The sequence below is a fragment of the Canis lupus genome, chromosome X (assembly GCF_048164855.1).
Source record: "Canis lupus baileyi chromosome X, mCanLup2.hap1, whole genome shotgun sequence".
In the NCBI taxonomy this organism is placed as follows: domain Eukaryota; kingdom Metazoa; phylum Chordata; class Mammalia; order Carnivora; family Canidae; genus Canis; species Canis lupus.
The window spans coordinates 62,215,870-62,233,057 of NC_132876.1; the positions used below are offsets into that span (position 1 = coordinate 62,215,870).

General features: G+C 34.0%; 1 protein-coding gene across 6 annotated transcripts in view; it reads left to right on the plus strand.

Moving 5' to 3' along the window:
• BRWD3 (bromodomain and WD repeat domain containing 3) overlaps positions 1-17,188 on the plus strand; it is a 196,070-nt gene that overhangs the window by 65,330 nt on the left and 113,552 nt on the right. For 5 of the 6 annotated variants that reach the window (XM_072817333.1, XM_072817334.1, XM_072817336.1 and 2 more), the window contains exons 7-11: positions 2,417-2,577; positions 3,569-3,790; positions 7,774-7,874; positions 8,989-9,059; positions 10,231-10,331. In XM_072817333.1, coding sequence (XP_072673434.1) covers positions 2,417-2,577; positions 3,569-3,790; positions 7,774-7,874; positions 8,989-9,059; positions 10,231-10,331 — 656 coding nt within the window. Of the gene's footprint in view, positions 1-2,416; positions 2,578-3,568; positions 3,791-7,773; positions 7,875-8,988; positions 9,060-10,230; positions 10,332-10,802; positions 10,926-17,188 lie in introns of those variants that run through there. The other variant, XM_072817337.1, reaches the window with a different exon arrangement.

Here is a 17,188-nt window from a genome sequence, read left to right on the forward strand (position 1 = left end):
CACCCCCCGCCCTCCTCCCCTTCTACCACCCCTAGTTCGTTTCCCAGAGTTAGCAGTCTTTACGTTCTGTCTCCCTTTCTGATATTTCCCACACATTTCTTCTCCCTTCCCTTATATTCCCTTTCACTATTATTTATATTCCCCAAATGAATGAGAACATATAATGTTTGTCCTTCTCCGACTGACTTACTTCACTCAGCATAATACCCTCCAGTTCCATCCACGTTGAAGCAAATGGTGGGTATTTGTCATTTCTAATAGCTGAGCAATATTCCATTGTATACATAAACCACATCTTCTTTATCCATTCATCTTTCATTGGACACCGAGGCTCCTTCCACAGTTTGGCTATCGTGGCCATTGCTGCTATAAACATCGGGGTGCAGGTGTCCCGGCGTTTCATTGCATTTGTATCTTTGGGGTAAATCCCCAACAGTGCAATTGCTGGGTCATAGGTTAAGCAGTGGTTTTTTAACTGGGGGCAGTTGTTGCATTTTTCTTTTTATTTATTACCACCGGGAGACATTTGGCGATGTCTCAGATATTTTTCTTGTCACAGCTTTGTGGTGGTAGGGTTCTACTAAAGTCTAGGGGGTAGAGGCCAGAGATGCTAAATATTCTTCAGTAGACAGCTCCCCACAATGATGGTTCATCAGGCCCAAAGTGGCAGTATTTCTGAGGCTGAGAAACCCTGCCTTACAGTAATACACCTTTTCTTCTATCTACTTGCAAAGTATGGCTAGAAAAAAACAAAGCAGAAGTGATGATTGATTGTTTTAAGGACCTAAGAGCAATAAGAAATGTTTGACTAGAGAAGGAAGATTACTAAGTCCCAAAGTTATGGTGTCTGCTTTTTCCATCTTGGAGAAAATTTCTAGTGATTGGGATGGGGATCAAGTGCCAAAAAGAAATCCTTTTAGTTGGTACTGATGCTTCTGGGTTTTCTACCATTTATTTACTTAGTATCTCACAGTGTTATATAAATACTGAGATCTCTGTTATGTTCTTATGATTTGCATTCAAAGTTTCATTGGTTTTGTTATTCATCTTTCATTTTTTTGTCATTTTGTCAGTTTAAAATGGCCAGTGGATCTACCTTTGCCTGAAAAAAAAAAAAAAAAGACTCCATTGCTCTTAAGATTGAGATGTGAAAAGGTTTCATATGTTTATTGTGGCATGGTTCTAATTGTGTTAATTTAGCTACAGATCCATTCTTGCCTTAGATTTGCCTTACTTCAACGTAAAGCTGTTATCATTTGCATTATGTATTTATGCACTATGGTAAAATGTCATCTTGCCTCAAGGTGACTTTGTACTTATAAGCATATTATGTTTTCATTAGAATATAATGTATATATATGGTGTTAAATATTTTCAGTGTATAAGGGAAAACTGGAGGAATTTCACAGAGCAAATGGGTGCTTGTAAATCCTTACGTGGGTACTAAGGTCTCCATTTTCGGTAAGTGAGAAGAATCCAGGTGGCATTTGGAAGAGAATTGGACAGACTTATGCTTTATTCTTTTTTTTTTTAAGAAAATTAATAAGGCAAAACAAAAAGATCTATGATTTTGTATAGGAGTTGCAGTTTCAAAAATTCATTGGTAACTAGTGGGGAAGCCTACAGTTCCAGAAACCAAAAAGCAGAGAACCTATAGACAAACCTAGAAAGGATCATTTGTTACTGAAAATTTAATGTATTATCATAGCTTCCTTTCTTTTTTTCACTGTATAAGTCTATTAATCTTGAAAGTTTAGAGACAGCTGCATAAGGAGTGGATGGTTTTGAGGAAGTAGGACAGCAATTCATAAAATTCACTATGTAATTTTTAATATGTATTATATTATCCAAATATAGTCTCTATTCTAAAATTCCTTCATCTTATGGTAAGATTTACCTATACATTTAATGTGACAGTATCTTTGACTATAGTTTACCAAGAAAGGTAAAATGAGAATATACTTGAGAAACCATAGTAAGGCAAACAGAAAATCAGACTTGTGGGATTTAAAATAAGAGTATTCTCAGGGTACCTGGGTGGCTCAGTGGTTGAGCGTCTGCCTTTGGCTCAGGTCATAATCCTTGGGTCCTGGGATCGAGTCCCATATCAGGCTCCCGGCAGGGAGCCTGCTTCTCCCTCTGCCTATGTCTCTGCCTATCTCTCTCTCTCTCTGTCTCTCTTGAATGAATAAGTAAAATTGTAAAGAAAAGTAAAATATTCTCAGTGCTTTGAGGTAGTAAACTTGAATAAAACCATGAAATGAGTAATGGAATTTAAATTTAGACTTTTTACAGGGTAAATTTGCTATGGTGTATGTACCCTGTTTTATCTCATCTTAATATTTATGATTTAATTTCTTGAAGTAGGTTTTGCTTTTAGGTTTTAAGAAGGATTCTTCTATTTTATGTCTTTCAGTGAATATCACCTCTGGCAGGCAATTAACTGGATGCAGTCGCTTCAGCCATATTTTCCCTTCATCTGCTTACCAGCACATTAAGATGCATAAAAGAATTCTGGGGCACTTGTCATCTGTCTACTGTGTAGCATTTGACCGAAGTGGGAGAAGAATTTTTACAGTGAGTTTAAAATTAATGGTACTGTAGTATGTTAGAGATTTACTGCAATTGAAAGTAGGCTTCATGGGACTGCATTATACTTTGTAAGCAATTCATCCTTCTTAGACACATGAATGCAAGAAAAGATGAATAGTTTACAAATTGAGTGGCTGGAGGGCACTGGAGGTGGGTAGGGGAATGTGTAGTTGGGTGAGGGACATTAAGGAGGGCACTTGATGTAATAAGCACTGGGTGTTATATATAATTGATGAATCACTAAATTCTACCCCTGAAACTAATAATGCACTATATGTTAACTAAATTGAATTTAAATAAAATCTTTAAAAAAGGAAAGTAGAAAAAATACTATGTAACTTTAAAAAAGGAAATTTAAAATGTTTTCTCATTCTATATAACTAAATGGATGAACTATAATGTACTCTATGTTTTGGGAAATCTAATTAAAAATTTAAATCTTAAGAAGGCCTTATATTCTAGAGGTGGTTAATTTATGTGAAATGAATTTATCTATTAAATTTCATTTCATTCAATTTTAGCAAATATTTATTAAGATGCATTTGCCATTTGTCACTTAGTGTAATTGGTGCCTATTCTGCTTAATTAAAACAATTATGTCATTCTTATGGTTGAATAAGTTGTACTATAAAGTTAGTAAACAAAATTACAGTTTTTTTGTTTTTGCTTTTTGAATATTTTGTTTTTGAGAGAAAGAGAGCTGGTTCATGCGTGCACAAGCAGAGGGGAGGGGCAGAGGGAGAGGGAGAAGCAGATTTCTTGCTGATCAGGGAGCCTGACTTGGGGCTTGATCCCAAGACCCTGGGATCATAACCTGGGCCAAAGGCAGCAACTTAACCAACTAAGCCACCCAGATGCCTCCTCCCTTTGTCATTAATTAATACTATTTGTTTGATTTAAACATCCCCAAGGGGATGGGGTGGTGGTGCAAATTTTTGCTTCATTGGAAATTTTCTGTCCTTTTGTGTTACTGCAGGGTTCAGATGACTGTTTGGTGAAAATTTGGGCAACAGATGATGGACGTCTCCTTGCTACACTTCGAGGGCACTCTGCTGAAATTTCTGACATGGCTGTTAACTATGAAAACACTCTTATTGCTGCAGGCAGCTGTGATAAGGTTGTAAGAGTGTGGTGTCTTCGAACTTGTGCACCAGTTGCAGTCCTTCAGGGACATTCAGCTTCTATTACTTCCATACAGGTAAGAAAAAATGAAAAGATATCACTAACATATATAATGAGGATGAGAATTCTCTCAGTTTTTGTTATTTTGTGGGGATATCATTATAAAGAATGGCAACATAAAATGTTCATCTCTAAGGGCTTTGTCCCTATCCTGCTCTGGTATTTTTTTTAATTCCTTTTTCATATAAATTTATTCCTTTTAGGGATAACTCAAAAATCATTGAAAAGGTTTTTCAAATACAGTATTAGACATTTATCTCACAAGTATTTGTGAAGAAGGGAAAGCTTTATAAATGCTGTAAGGAAGCAACACTAAAACCTGTTAGTCAGGTTGTAAACAGGTTCTAACTTGAATATTGGCATGCTTTGTATTAATATTTAATGCAAGATGTTTGTCAGTCAGATTGTGTGTGTATCTGTGTGTGATTTAATGTTAAAGAAAATTTTATTCTTAGTTTTAGTGATTTCCTATTTAAACTTGATGTTTGACATAAAATACATTGATTTCTTTAAATTCTTGTTCATAGAGTATTTTTACTAACTGTTGGTAGTGAAAATCCCGAATACCCCCCAGAAAAACTTTTCTTTAAGAATTTAAGTATTTAAGAGTATTTAACTCTGAGTATTTAACTTAAGTATTTAAGTATTTAATATTCTTAATATTTAAGAATATTAAGTTCTGCTTAGTTCAGCAGAACTTGTCCTCGTCTTTGTGTTGAGAGCAAAAGAGGAATACTTCTGAAACTGTGTTTTATACTTTGGTCAAGGAGACCACTTTTGTGGATGAGATAATTATTCCCATTTACTTTTCTTTCTTCTTTAGTCACTAAGCAGTATGTCAGTCAATGTTTTTGTGTTATTTAATAAAATATCACATGTGTATGAGGAGCTAGAAAGAATTAGGTTTAATGTATATTGGATTTTTTAAATTTTACATCAAATTTTTGATCAGTTGAAATTATTTCATGGATTTTGTTTTATATTATTAGTTATTTGTATTCCTAACACCTTATCTGATTATTTCTAGAATTTGTAAATAAATCTCATATAATGTAAAAAAAAAAACAACTGCTTATATTGAAAAGTGTTTATGATACTGTTTGGCGACGTCATAGTCTCATTTTCTAATTTGTAACTCATTCTGTTTAAATGTGGGAACTCCCTAAAGATCCATGGATCTCTATCCCATTCTTTCCCTTAGTGATAACTCATTAAGTCTCATGGCTTTGGATTTATCTGTAGGCTGATGATTTTCAAATTCAGATTTTCTTCTTGGGAACTTTCCATACTTATATATTTAACTATCCACTCGGTATCATCACATGAATGTCATGAATCTCTAAGTCTACATATTTAAAATTGAATTTCTGTCTTCCTTCCTCTAATCTATTTTTCCTAAAGCTTTCTTAACTAAACAAATTTTATCCTTCCAATTGCTGAGAGTAAGCATCCTTTTTTTTTCTTTGTCTTCTATCTCATATCTAACTTGTTAACATATCATGTTGGCTCTACTATCGGAATAAACCCAGAATCTGATCAATTATCATGACCTTAATCATTGTTATTCCATTATAATCTGTGACCTAGATTATTGAAACAGACTTCTAATGGATCTTCCTGCTTCTTCCCTTCCCTTTCTTGCCCCAGTCTAACCTCTGCATAGCAGGCTGTGTGGTTCTTAAATGGAAGTTAAATCATGTCACTGGTACTCAGAAACTTCAGTAGCTTCCAATTTCAGAGTTAAAGTTGAAGTTTAAATGACTCACACTGTAAGGCCTACATTCTCAGCCCCTTGCTATCTTTTACTTCATCTTCTACCACTTGTTTTCTGTTTTCATTCTGCTTAAGCTGCTACCCTCTTTGCTTTTTTAGACCACTCTAGCTTCACTCCTGTCTTTCCTCTCTGTTTCATGTCTCTGGAATGGTCTTCCTTGGATAGTCACAAGGTTTATTCCTTCTGTTTCTAACCACTTTGTGCAAATGTACCTTTCTCAGGGAGACTTTCTCTGACCACTTTACCATTCTAAAATTTTAAGTTATTCCCTGGGCCAGCACTCTTTATCTCATCTTAATTTTATTTTTGTCCATAGTAATCAGTACCATGTAGCATGCATTCAATATGCTTTACTTATTCTTTGCTAATTAACTATCTCTCTTAACATCATGATGTATATCCTTTTCAGATTCTTTATTTTTATAAGCAAAATTGAGGTAAAATGATATGATACTAATAGTGGTTGCCTCTGGATGGTGGGGTTATAAGTAGCTTTGGTTGTTTTTCTATATTTACTAAATTTTCTTCAATAATTATATATTAATTTATATTCAGAAATGTACATATAAGTGTTTTAATTTTTACAATATCTAACATGATTTATTATTTAAAAACAATCCAACTAGAGTACATTAATAGGCCAAATCCTCCTTTGTGACTGATGAATATGTTTAAATATAATGGTGATAATAAAGGCTCTAATGTTTCTTCAAACTTAATACAATTATACTATTTTATATTTATCTCATGTGTATAAATCAGAGATCAGCAAATTTAAATATTTGATAGTAAATATTTTAGGATTTGTAGGCCATTTGTATTCTGTCACACTTACCTCTGTGTTACAGTACAAAAGCAGCCACAGGCAGTGTAAGGTGAATTTGTTCCAGTAAAACTTTATTTACAGAAACAGACAGCATGCTGGATTTGGCATGTGGGCTATAATTTGCGGACTCCTGCTATAAATTGTGGATCAGGTTTTCCAGTGCAACCTTCTCTATTTCAGAATGGGAAATATAGGCATACTACCTGAGTACTAGTTTCTTTACTATTTCTCAACTATAAATGGATAACATTAATTAATACTATTTGTTTGATTTAAACTCTGTAGTCTTTGTAGAGGTTATGTGTTTCCAATCAAGAAAATTAGATAAATGACTTCTAATATCTGTAATGATCATTTTCTCTAGATTTGAGGTAAACATTTATTCAAACCCTATGCATCTTGATTCTTAATACTTATTTTACTGTTGTTGATTATCTCTATTTGGGATTTTTAAAACTCATGGCATGCAGATACCCTGGTTTGATTTTCAACTCTTTCCTGTATCTCATGCATCAGGAACCCAATGACTCTTCCCTTATCTGTGATTGTTTTCTGAGGATGTATAATATACTGAGAGTCAGAGCCTGAGAATCCTACATGATAAGGCCATTCATGTTCATCTAGGGTAGTAGTCATCCTTTAAATTGGCAACTTAGGTATATTTTTTAATCTGTTTTTTTCCACAATGGTATAGAGGTTTGACCTATTTTACTTATTGTACTAAAACAAATGAAAAATGATTTAAATTTATAAAGAACAAAATTTTTACCATATGTCACAGAAGCTAGAATTTAAGGTAAAACATTAGGGCCAAAATATTTAGATATTAACTTACTAAGCTTTGATTTTAGATTGATTTCTGATGCCCTATGCATATGAACTATAAAAATTCCATAATTATTGCTATATAAGTTTATGTTTAGCAGATTTGCAATGGTTTAATGAATAACCATGTTGTGACTTTTTTCTTCATTAAAAGTAATGAAATAATCTTAAAGTTTGATATTCAGTAATTTAAAAATTACTTTTATTTATTTTTTAAGGTTTTATTTTTAAGTAATCTCTGTACTTAATGTGGGGCTTGAACTCATAACCCTGAGATCAAGAGTTGCATTCTCTACTAACTGAGCCACCCAGGCTCCCCTAAAATTAATTATTTTAAGACTAATATATTTTATCCTAAATTTGATGTCTTTTTCCTACAATTTCTTGATACTTTAAATTTTTGCAAGTTATTCATTAATTTAAGAAATTTAGTTAACTGATTTTTTGAAAGTGAAATTCTTAATTGAATTTGTTTAAGGTAATTTTAAAATGATTATAATTTTAAAACATGCTGTGTTTAAAATAAGTTTGAACATGAAAGCTTTCTATTTGAATTAGAATTTTTTTTTTATAGTTTTGTCCATCAACTAAAGGCACAACCAGATACCTCACTTCTACTGGTGCTGATGGAACAATCTGTTTCTGGCAATGGCATGTAAAAACAATGAAGTTTAGGTAAGTTTAGAATTGGGTTAGAAATTTTGTGCAAACTCAAGCATGTTTATTTTTCCTTACTTCCTTGAGAAATTCTTAACAGTCCATGCATTTATTTTTATTTTTATTTTTTTAAAGATTTTATTTATTTATTCATGAGAGACACAGAGAGAGAGAAAGAGGCAGAGACAGAGGCAGAAGGAGAATCAGGCTCCATGCAGAGAGCCTGATGTGGGACTCGATCCCGGGTCTATGAGATCACACGCTTGGCTGCAGGCGGCACTAAACTGCTGTGCCACTGGGGCTGCCCAATCCATGCATTTAAGTATATGTGTGTGTGTGTGTGTGTGTGTGTGTGTGTGTGTGTATATATATATATATATATATATATATATATATATATATATATTCTTAATACTTATTTTACTGTTGTTGATTATCTTTATTTGGGATTTTTAAAACTCATGGCATGCAGATACCCTGGTTTAAACCAGATTTTCAACTTTTTGAATACACACACACACACACACATATATACATGCACACACACACACATATATACCTATTTCCATTAGATGTTAGAAATTTTAGAATAAAATTTTTATGAAACCAATGTTGAAGATACTATTTAACTTAAACCCAAAGAAATTTTTTTTAAAGATTTTATTTATTCATGAGTGACATACAGAGTGAAAGGCAGAGACATAGGCAGGGGATAAGCAGGCTCCCTACGAGGAGCCTGATGTGGGAGCCTGTTGATCCCAGGACCCTGGAATCATGACCTGAGCCAAAGGCAGACACTTAACCACTGAGCCACTCAGGCATCCCACAAAATTTTTGTAAAGAGTATTTGTTTCATTTATTACTATGGTAAGAAGACTTTGAACTCTTAATGGTAGTAAGTTATCTGGTAATTTGTTTGTAAAGTTATAATAATAATACTGTTATCTTAAAGAGTGTTTGCAAGGTTTAATGCATTTTTAACCTGAATGATGGGAATAGTACTTCTTAAGTACTTCAATTGTGTAGTTTTTATAATATTGATGTTAAATCTGTCAGTATCTAGCAGTGTGGAAAGATTCTTGCATGCTAAATGAGGATGATGGAAAATAAAAATATCTTACTTTTCCCTTAGAGATCGCCCAGTGAAATTTACTGAGAGATCTAGACCCGGAGTTCAGATATCTTGTTCATCTTTCAGTTCTGGTATGTGTAAAAAAGTGAAAGTTTCAAGTACCCAAAATATTAAATGATACAGTTTAATTTATTACAACTTGTAATAAATCTATTTTTAATTTTGTATTGGAAAAAAAGTATATGTTAGTGGAAATATACCCAAAATGTGAACCATATAATATAATAGATGAACCTTTCTTGACTTTAATTAACATGTAATAGTTTTTGAGTTTTTTCCTTTTTTTCTAATATATTTTTATATAAGTCAAAATTTGGCTGGTAAAAAGTACAACTCTCCCCTCATACACACACAGTTCAACATTAAAATCCTGCCCTGACATTTCAGAAAATTTGTACTGTAGTTCCATATAGAAGACACTTTTATAATGTGTAAATGGTGCTTTTCTACTGCTAAGAATCACATGCTAATTGACCTTATCTTTTACTGTGATAAAATATAACAAGATTTACTAATTAAAAAAAGATTTATTTATTGATTAATTTGAAGAGAGAGAGTGCCCATGTTTGTGCATGCATGCATGGAGGGGAGGGGTAGAGGACGGGCATCTCAAGCGTCCTCCTTGCTTAGCTTAAAGTCCCATGCAGTGCTCAGTCTCAAGACCTGAAGATCATGACTGGAGCTGAAACTAAGAGTCAGACACTCAACTGAATGAGCCACCCAGACACTCCTAAAATTTACTGTTTTAATAACCATTTTTAGGTGGATAGTTTTGTGACTTTAAGTATATTCAAATTGTTTTGAATGGATTAGCACCATCCATGTCTATAATATTCTCATAATCCCCCAAATGGTTGAGATTTTACATTATACCATTATAGCCACTGTAAAGAGAATTGTAGCAATAGGTTATTTTATAAATAATTTTGGAGCATCATGATTTTACATAAATACAAAGAAATGAATTCCTCAAGACTCTGACCTTTAATGTTTATTATTCAGAAGCTTGTAATTAGTGTATAGCTGTTGGATTTTCATTGGGTGAATGGTATAGTTGCCCTTTAAATATTTCTATTTAATTTTACTTTTTTATCTGAAATTTTATATGTCTTTAATAATTTGAAGATAGCCTGTGTTTCTTGAAGCCCTCTTAATATAAGGTAGCATATAACTAAGAAGGCAATCAAAGGGTTTTTAAAGTTCCTTGGTACAATGTTTGCTTATTTGTTTTTAATCTTCCAGGTGGTATGTTCATTACAACAGGTAGCACTGACCATGTGATTAGAATATATTATTTGGGTTCTGAGATCCCTGAGAAAATTGCTGAATTAGAATCACATACGGTAAGAGCAAAATGAGAAACTTATATATGTTGCTTTCTTTTTTAATATCTTTGGAAAGTTGGTTTTATTTCTTCTTTTCTAATAGGTACTTTCATTTAATATATATTGGTACTGCAGTCTATATGGTAAGATATTTTTGTAGTAATGAAGATCAGTGTGAGATTCTAGATTTAGTATGGTTGTATTTAAAACAAGTTCTATTTGACCAAATGGGAAAAGAAAATACTACATATTAGTAATAGTTTATGAAAATCATCTTTTAGCCTGCTGTGTTTATTAATTAATTATATGAGCTGTTTCTTACTTTAAAATCTACGTACTTTTTAAAATAACATTGAAAAATGGTGGCATAGAAGGATCCTGAAATCACCTCCTCCTGTGAACACAACAAATCTACAGCTATATGTGGGACAGTGCCCTCTGAAAAGGATCCAAAAGCTAGATAAACAGTGCCTCTACAACAAAGGATATAAGAGCCACATCGAGATGGGTAGGAGAAGTAGAGATGTGGTCCTGAAAAAAAACTCCACCCCAGGAGCAGCAATCCACAGTTGGAGTGATCTCATGATATGGAACTTCTTCTTGAGGAGCAAGGTATTTATGTCCCATATCAGTTAGTCTTACCCTTGGGAATTGCACTGGAGAAATCAGTCCCCAAAGCATCTGGCTGTGAGAACCCAGTGAGACTTATTTCTAAGAGAACCATAGGGAATGAAAAATATACTCTTAAAAGGCTCCTGCACAGATTCACTTTTCATGGGACCCAGATCAAAAGCAACAGTTTGTAAGGCTCCTAGACTTTATGTGAAGAAGACTCATTTACTAATCTTAAAGCATCTGCTAGAGAGGCAAAAACCTGTTGGGACTCTTTCCAGGGACATAGGAGAGCACCATTTTTGCATTCTCTTACCTTGTTGGTCCTGGTATAGGTGAGTGCTATTTTGGAACCCCTTCTTTAGGTCTTTAAGTCTGCTAGCTTCAATGGGAGCACCCTGGCCATGCACACTGCAACTGTGGCGGCTATCCTACCACAACCGGGTGGGCTGAATACCCCATCCCTATACCACATTCACAGCCCTCCTGCCATAGCTGGTGAGCATGCACAGCCCATACAGGGGACACTCCTTGACCACCTGGCTCTAGTGACCTGGGGGTATTATATTTTTGGACCCAATGGGTTTGAAGCAGTTAGACAGTCTTTGGCAGGCTACCATGTCCAGGGCACTACACAAACAGAAGACTGAAACCTATCCCCATGTTTGATGTGAAAAAAGCCTTTTTTTTGTGGAGTATGTCACACATCCAGAGGCTAAAGAAGTGCTCACAGGGAACATGGGCAGAGATTTACCATGTTAGCACCCTCACTTCACCTCATCATAGCTCACCACTACTTCACAGAGAAGATTATACACACGTCTAAAGCTACCATTTTTTGCAAATGTTGTCCAGGGGACACCTGTGGAACTGGTCTGGAGGTTATCAGAGTTTACAATTGTGGACTCAAAGACTCTATATTTGCATATCTTAAAAGATACTGCCTGATAATCTGTCTTCCAATTAGCCTGAAACTAGGCACTGAGATCTCTCCCTTTAGAACAGTGACAGGTTTTGACATACCCTCAACATCTGAGACCTGTCAAGAACAAATTGTCCTACTTCTAGACAATCACAGATGTCTGAGAAACAACCAAATGCTAGGGCATGGATGAACTAATAAGGCTTATCTCCAATGCAAGGCCACACTATACAATTTAATTTATAGGTGGAATCTAAAAAATAAAACAAACAAAAAGCAGAAATAGACCCATAGATACAGAGAAAAGATCTGTGATTGCCAGAGGAGAGGGAAGTGGCAAAATTGGCAAAATGGGTGAAGGGGAATGAGAGATATAGGTTTCCAGTTATGGAATAAATACTCATGGGGGTATAAAGTACTGAATAGGGAATATAGTCAATAATATTGTAATAGAATTGTATGGTGACAGATGGTAGCTACACTCGTGGTGAACATAGTATAATGTATAAACTTGTCAAATTGTACACCTGAAATGGATGTAACATTGTATATCACGTATAATTTAAAATTTTTTGAAAGAAGAGGTAACTATTTTATGTAACATATAGAAACAAACATGGAGTCCAGCAAAATGAGGAGAGAGGTATATATGTTCCTGATGAAAGAATAGGAGAAAACCTCAGAAAAAGATCTTAATGAAATGGAGATAAATAATCTTGCTGGTAAAGAATTCAGAGTAATGGTCATAAATATACTCACCAAACTTATGAAAGAAGGATAAACACAGTGAAAAATTCAACAAAGAGAAATAAACCACAAGAAACTAACAAAGAGAAATCATGAAACTGAAGAATACAAGGGCTGAAGTGGTAAATATACTAGGGGGTTCAATGGCAGACTAGACAAAATAGAACAGATGAGCATCCTAGAAGACAGTACACCAGAAATAACCAAGAACAGCAAAAGGGAAAAAAAATAGAAAAATTGATGTAGTTTAAGGGATGTACTGGATAACACCTAGCAGAATAAAATCTGCATTATAGGGGTTCCCAAAAGAAGAGAGAGACAAAAAAGTAGAAAACTTACTTCAGGAAATGCTGCAAATTTCTCTAACTTAGGGAAGGAAACAGATATTCAGTTCCAGGAAACCCACAGAGTTCCAAATAAGAAAAAGCAAAGAGATCTACATCAAGGAACGTTCAAACTAAAATATTAAAAATGAAAGAGAATCTTAAAAGCAGCAAGAATAAAATAACTTACTGCATAAAAGGTGACCCCCATAAGCCCATCAGCTGATTTTTCAATGGAAGCTTTGTAGGCCTGAAGGGAGTAGCATGGCCTATTGAAGGTGCTGAAAGGAAAAAAAAAAAAAACAAGCAAGCATCCAACCCAGAATTGTGTACCTGGTAACATTATTCAAAATTTAATTAGAGATACAGTTTTCCAGACAATCAAAAACTAAATGAATTTGTCACCATTAAAACAATTTTGTATATTTATTTATTTTTAAAAGGTTTTTATTTATTTATTTGAGAGAGAGAGTGAGTGAGAATGAGAGAGATCACAGAGGCAGAGAGAGAGGAAGAAGCAGACTCGCCACTGAGCAGGGAGTCCGATGCAGGGCTTGATCCCAGGACCCTGAGATAATGATTTAAGCCGAAGGTAGACATTTAAAGGACTGAGCCACCAGGTGCCCTGACCATTAAAACAGTTTTATAAGAAATATTAAAGAGATGAATTTCAGCTGCAAAGAAAAAGAATTAACTGGTAATAAGAAACTATGAAAGTAAAATGTCTCACTAATAAAGACATATATTAAAGGTAGGGGATTAAACATGCGTGAAGCTAATAATGAATTTTAAAACAAAAAATTGGTAAAATTAAGTAGGTAATAGTACAGGGATACACAAAATGAAAAGATTTTGTTAATTAAGGTTTATTTGTTTATTTATTTATTTTGAAAGATTTTATTTATTTATTCATGAGAGACACAGAGAGAGAGGCAGACACACAGGCAGAAAGAGAAGCTGGCTCCACGCAGGGAGCCTGATGTGGGACTTGATCCCAGGTCTCCAGGATCACACCCCAGGCTGAAGGCAGCGCTAAACTGCTGGGCCACCGGGGTTACCCTAATTAAGGTTTTTTTAAATTTGTAATTTCAGTTAGTCAACAATGTTATATTAGTTTTAGCTATACTATATAGTGATTGAACAGTTCCATGCATCACCCAGTGACCATCATGAAAAGTACACTCCTTAATCCGCATCACCTATTTAGCCCATCCCTCCAAAACTCCTCTGGTAAAGATCAGTTTGTTCTTTATAAAGTAAAAGTCTGTTTCTTGATTTGTCTCTCTCTTCTTTCCCTTTGCTCCTTTCTTTTGCTTCTTAAATTCCACAGGTGCTTGAAATCATATGGTATTTGTCTTTCTCTCACTGACAATTCAATTAGCATTATACTCTGTAGCTCCATCCCTGTCATTACAAATGGCAAGATTTCATTCTTTTTTTAAAACTGAATAATATTCCATTGTATATATTCTTTATCCATTAATCAACTGATGGACATGTGGCTTGCTACCGTATTTTGGCTATTATAAAAAATGATGTTATAAAAATAGGGGTTCATGTATTTCTCTGAATTAGTTTTTTTGTATTCTTTGGGTAATTAAAATCTCTAGATCATAAGGTAGTGCAATTTTTAACTTTTTGAGAACTTCCATATTGCTTTCCAGAGTGGCTGCACCAGTTTCCATTTCCAGTAACAGTGCAAGAGAGTTCCCTTTCTTCATATCCTCACTAACACCTGTTGTTTCTTATGTTGTTGATTTTAGCCACTCTGGCAGGTATGAGGTGATACCTCATTGTAATTTTGATTTGAATTTCCCTGATGGTAAGTGAAGATGAACATCTTTTCATGTGTCTGTGGGACATCTGTATGTGTTTTTTGGAAACAATGTCTGTTTATGGCTTCTGCCCATTTTTTAACTGGATTATTTGGTTTCTGGGTGTTGAGTTTTATAAGTTCCTTATGTATTTTGGATACTAATCTTTTTTAACAGATATATCATTTGCAAATATCTCCTCCCATTGCTTAGGCTGCCTTTTAGTTTTGTTGTTTCCCTCTCTGTGCAGATACTTTTTATTTTGATGCAGTCCCATTAGTTTATTTTCCTTTTGTTTCCCTTGCCTCAGGAGATATATCTAGAAAGAAGTTGCTGTGGTTGATGTCAAAGAAGTTATTGCCCTTTCTTTCTAGGATTTTGATGGTTTCCTGACTCACATTTATGTCTTTCATCCCTTTTGAATTTATTTTTGTGTATGGTGTAAGAAAGTGGTCCAGTTTCTGCCTTTTACATGTGGTAATCCAGTTTTCCCAACACCATTTGTTGTAGAGACTAGATTTTTCCCATTAAATATTCTTTCCAGCTTTTCAAAGATTAATTGACCATGTATTTGTGGGTTTAATTCTGAGTTTCCTATTCTTTTGCATTGATCTATATGTCCATTTTTATACTAGTACCATACTGTTGTGAAAACTACAGCTTTGTGGTATAACATGAAGTCCATAATTGTGATGCCTTCAGATTTGCTTTTCTTTTTCAAGGTTGCATTGGTTATTTGAGGTTTCTTGTGGTTCCCTACAAATTTTTGGATTGTTTGTTCTAACTATGTGAAAAATGGTCATGGTATTTTGATAAAGATTTCATTAAATGTGTAGATTACTTTGGGTAGTATATACATCTTAACAGTATTTGTTCTTCTGATCCATGAGCATGGGATGTCTTTCTATTCCTATGACTCATGTTTTCTTTCATCAGCATTTTATAGTTTTCAGAGTCCAGGTCTTTTACCTCTTTAGTTAGGTTTATTCCTATCTATCTTATTATTTCTGGTGCAGTTATAAGTTGGATTGAGTCCTTAATTTCTCTTTCTTCTTCTGCTTTATCATTAACATAGAAATGCAACAAATTTCTGTACGTCGATTTTGTATCCTGCAACTTTACTGAATTTATTTATCAGTTTTAGCAGTGTTTTGGTAGTGTCTTTTGTGTGTTCTGTAAGGAGTATCATGACATTTGGAAATAGTGAAAATTTGATTTATTTCTTGCTGATTTGAATGCTTTTTATTTCTTTTTCTTGTCTAATGGCTGTGGTTGGGACTCCTAGTACTATGCTAAATAACAGTGGTAAGAATGACATCCCTATCTTGTTCCTGACCATAGAGAAGAAGCTCCCAGTTGTTTCCCATTGAGGATACTGTTAGTTGTGGGGTTTTCACATAAGGCCTTTATGATGTTAGAGTATGTTTCCTCTAAACCTATTTAGTTGAGGGATTTTATCATGACTGGATGTTGTACTTTTGTCGAATGGTTTTTCCACATCTATTGAACAGATCATATGTTTCTTATCTTTTTTCTTATTGATGTGATGTATCACATTGATTGATTTCAAATACTGAACCACTGTTGCAACCCAGGAATAAATCCCACTTGATCTTGTTAAATAATTTTATTCATGTATTGTCGAATTTGGTTTACTTGTATTTTGGTGAATATTTTTGCATCCATGTTCATCAGGGATATTAGCCTGTCATTCATTTTTAGTGGTGTCTTTTGTGTTGGTATCAGGGTAATGTACTCAGAGAATGAATTTGGATGTTTTTCCTTCCTTTTCTATTTTTTGAACTATTTGAGGAGAAGTATTAATTCTTCTTTAAATATTTGGTAGAATCTACCTGTGAAGCCCTCTGGTCCTAGACTTTTGTTGGTTATGAATTAGTTATTTTATTATTGATTCAGTTTCTTTGTTGGTATTGTTCTGTTCAATTTTATATTTCTGGATGTTTCAGTTTTGGTCATTTATATATTTACAGAATTTATCCATTTCTTCCAGGTTGTCGAATATGTTGGCATATCATTTTTCATTGTATTCTTCTATAATTGTTTGTATTTCTATGGTATTGATTATTTCCCTTTTCTCCTTTGGGATTCTATTCATTTGAGTCCTTTCTCTTTTTTCTTGGTAAGTCTGGCTAGAGGTTTATCAATTTTATTAATTTTTTCAAGGAAGCAAGCTCCTGGTTTCATTGATGTGTTCAATTGTTTTTTTAGTTCCTATATCGTTTATTTCAGCTCTCATCTTTTTATTTCCTTCTTTCTGCTGGTTTTAGGTGTAGTTTGTCCTTTTTCTAGACCTTTTAGGTATAATGTTAGGTTGTTTATTTGGGATTTTTCTTCTTCAAGAAGGCCTGTATTGCCAAAACTTCCCTTTTAGAAATACCTTTGCTGCATTGAGGGTTTGGAACTATTTTTTTTTTAATTTGTTTCCATGTATTTTTA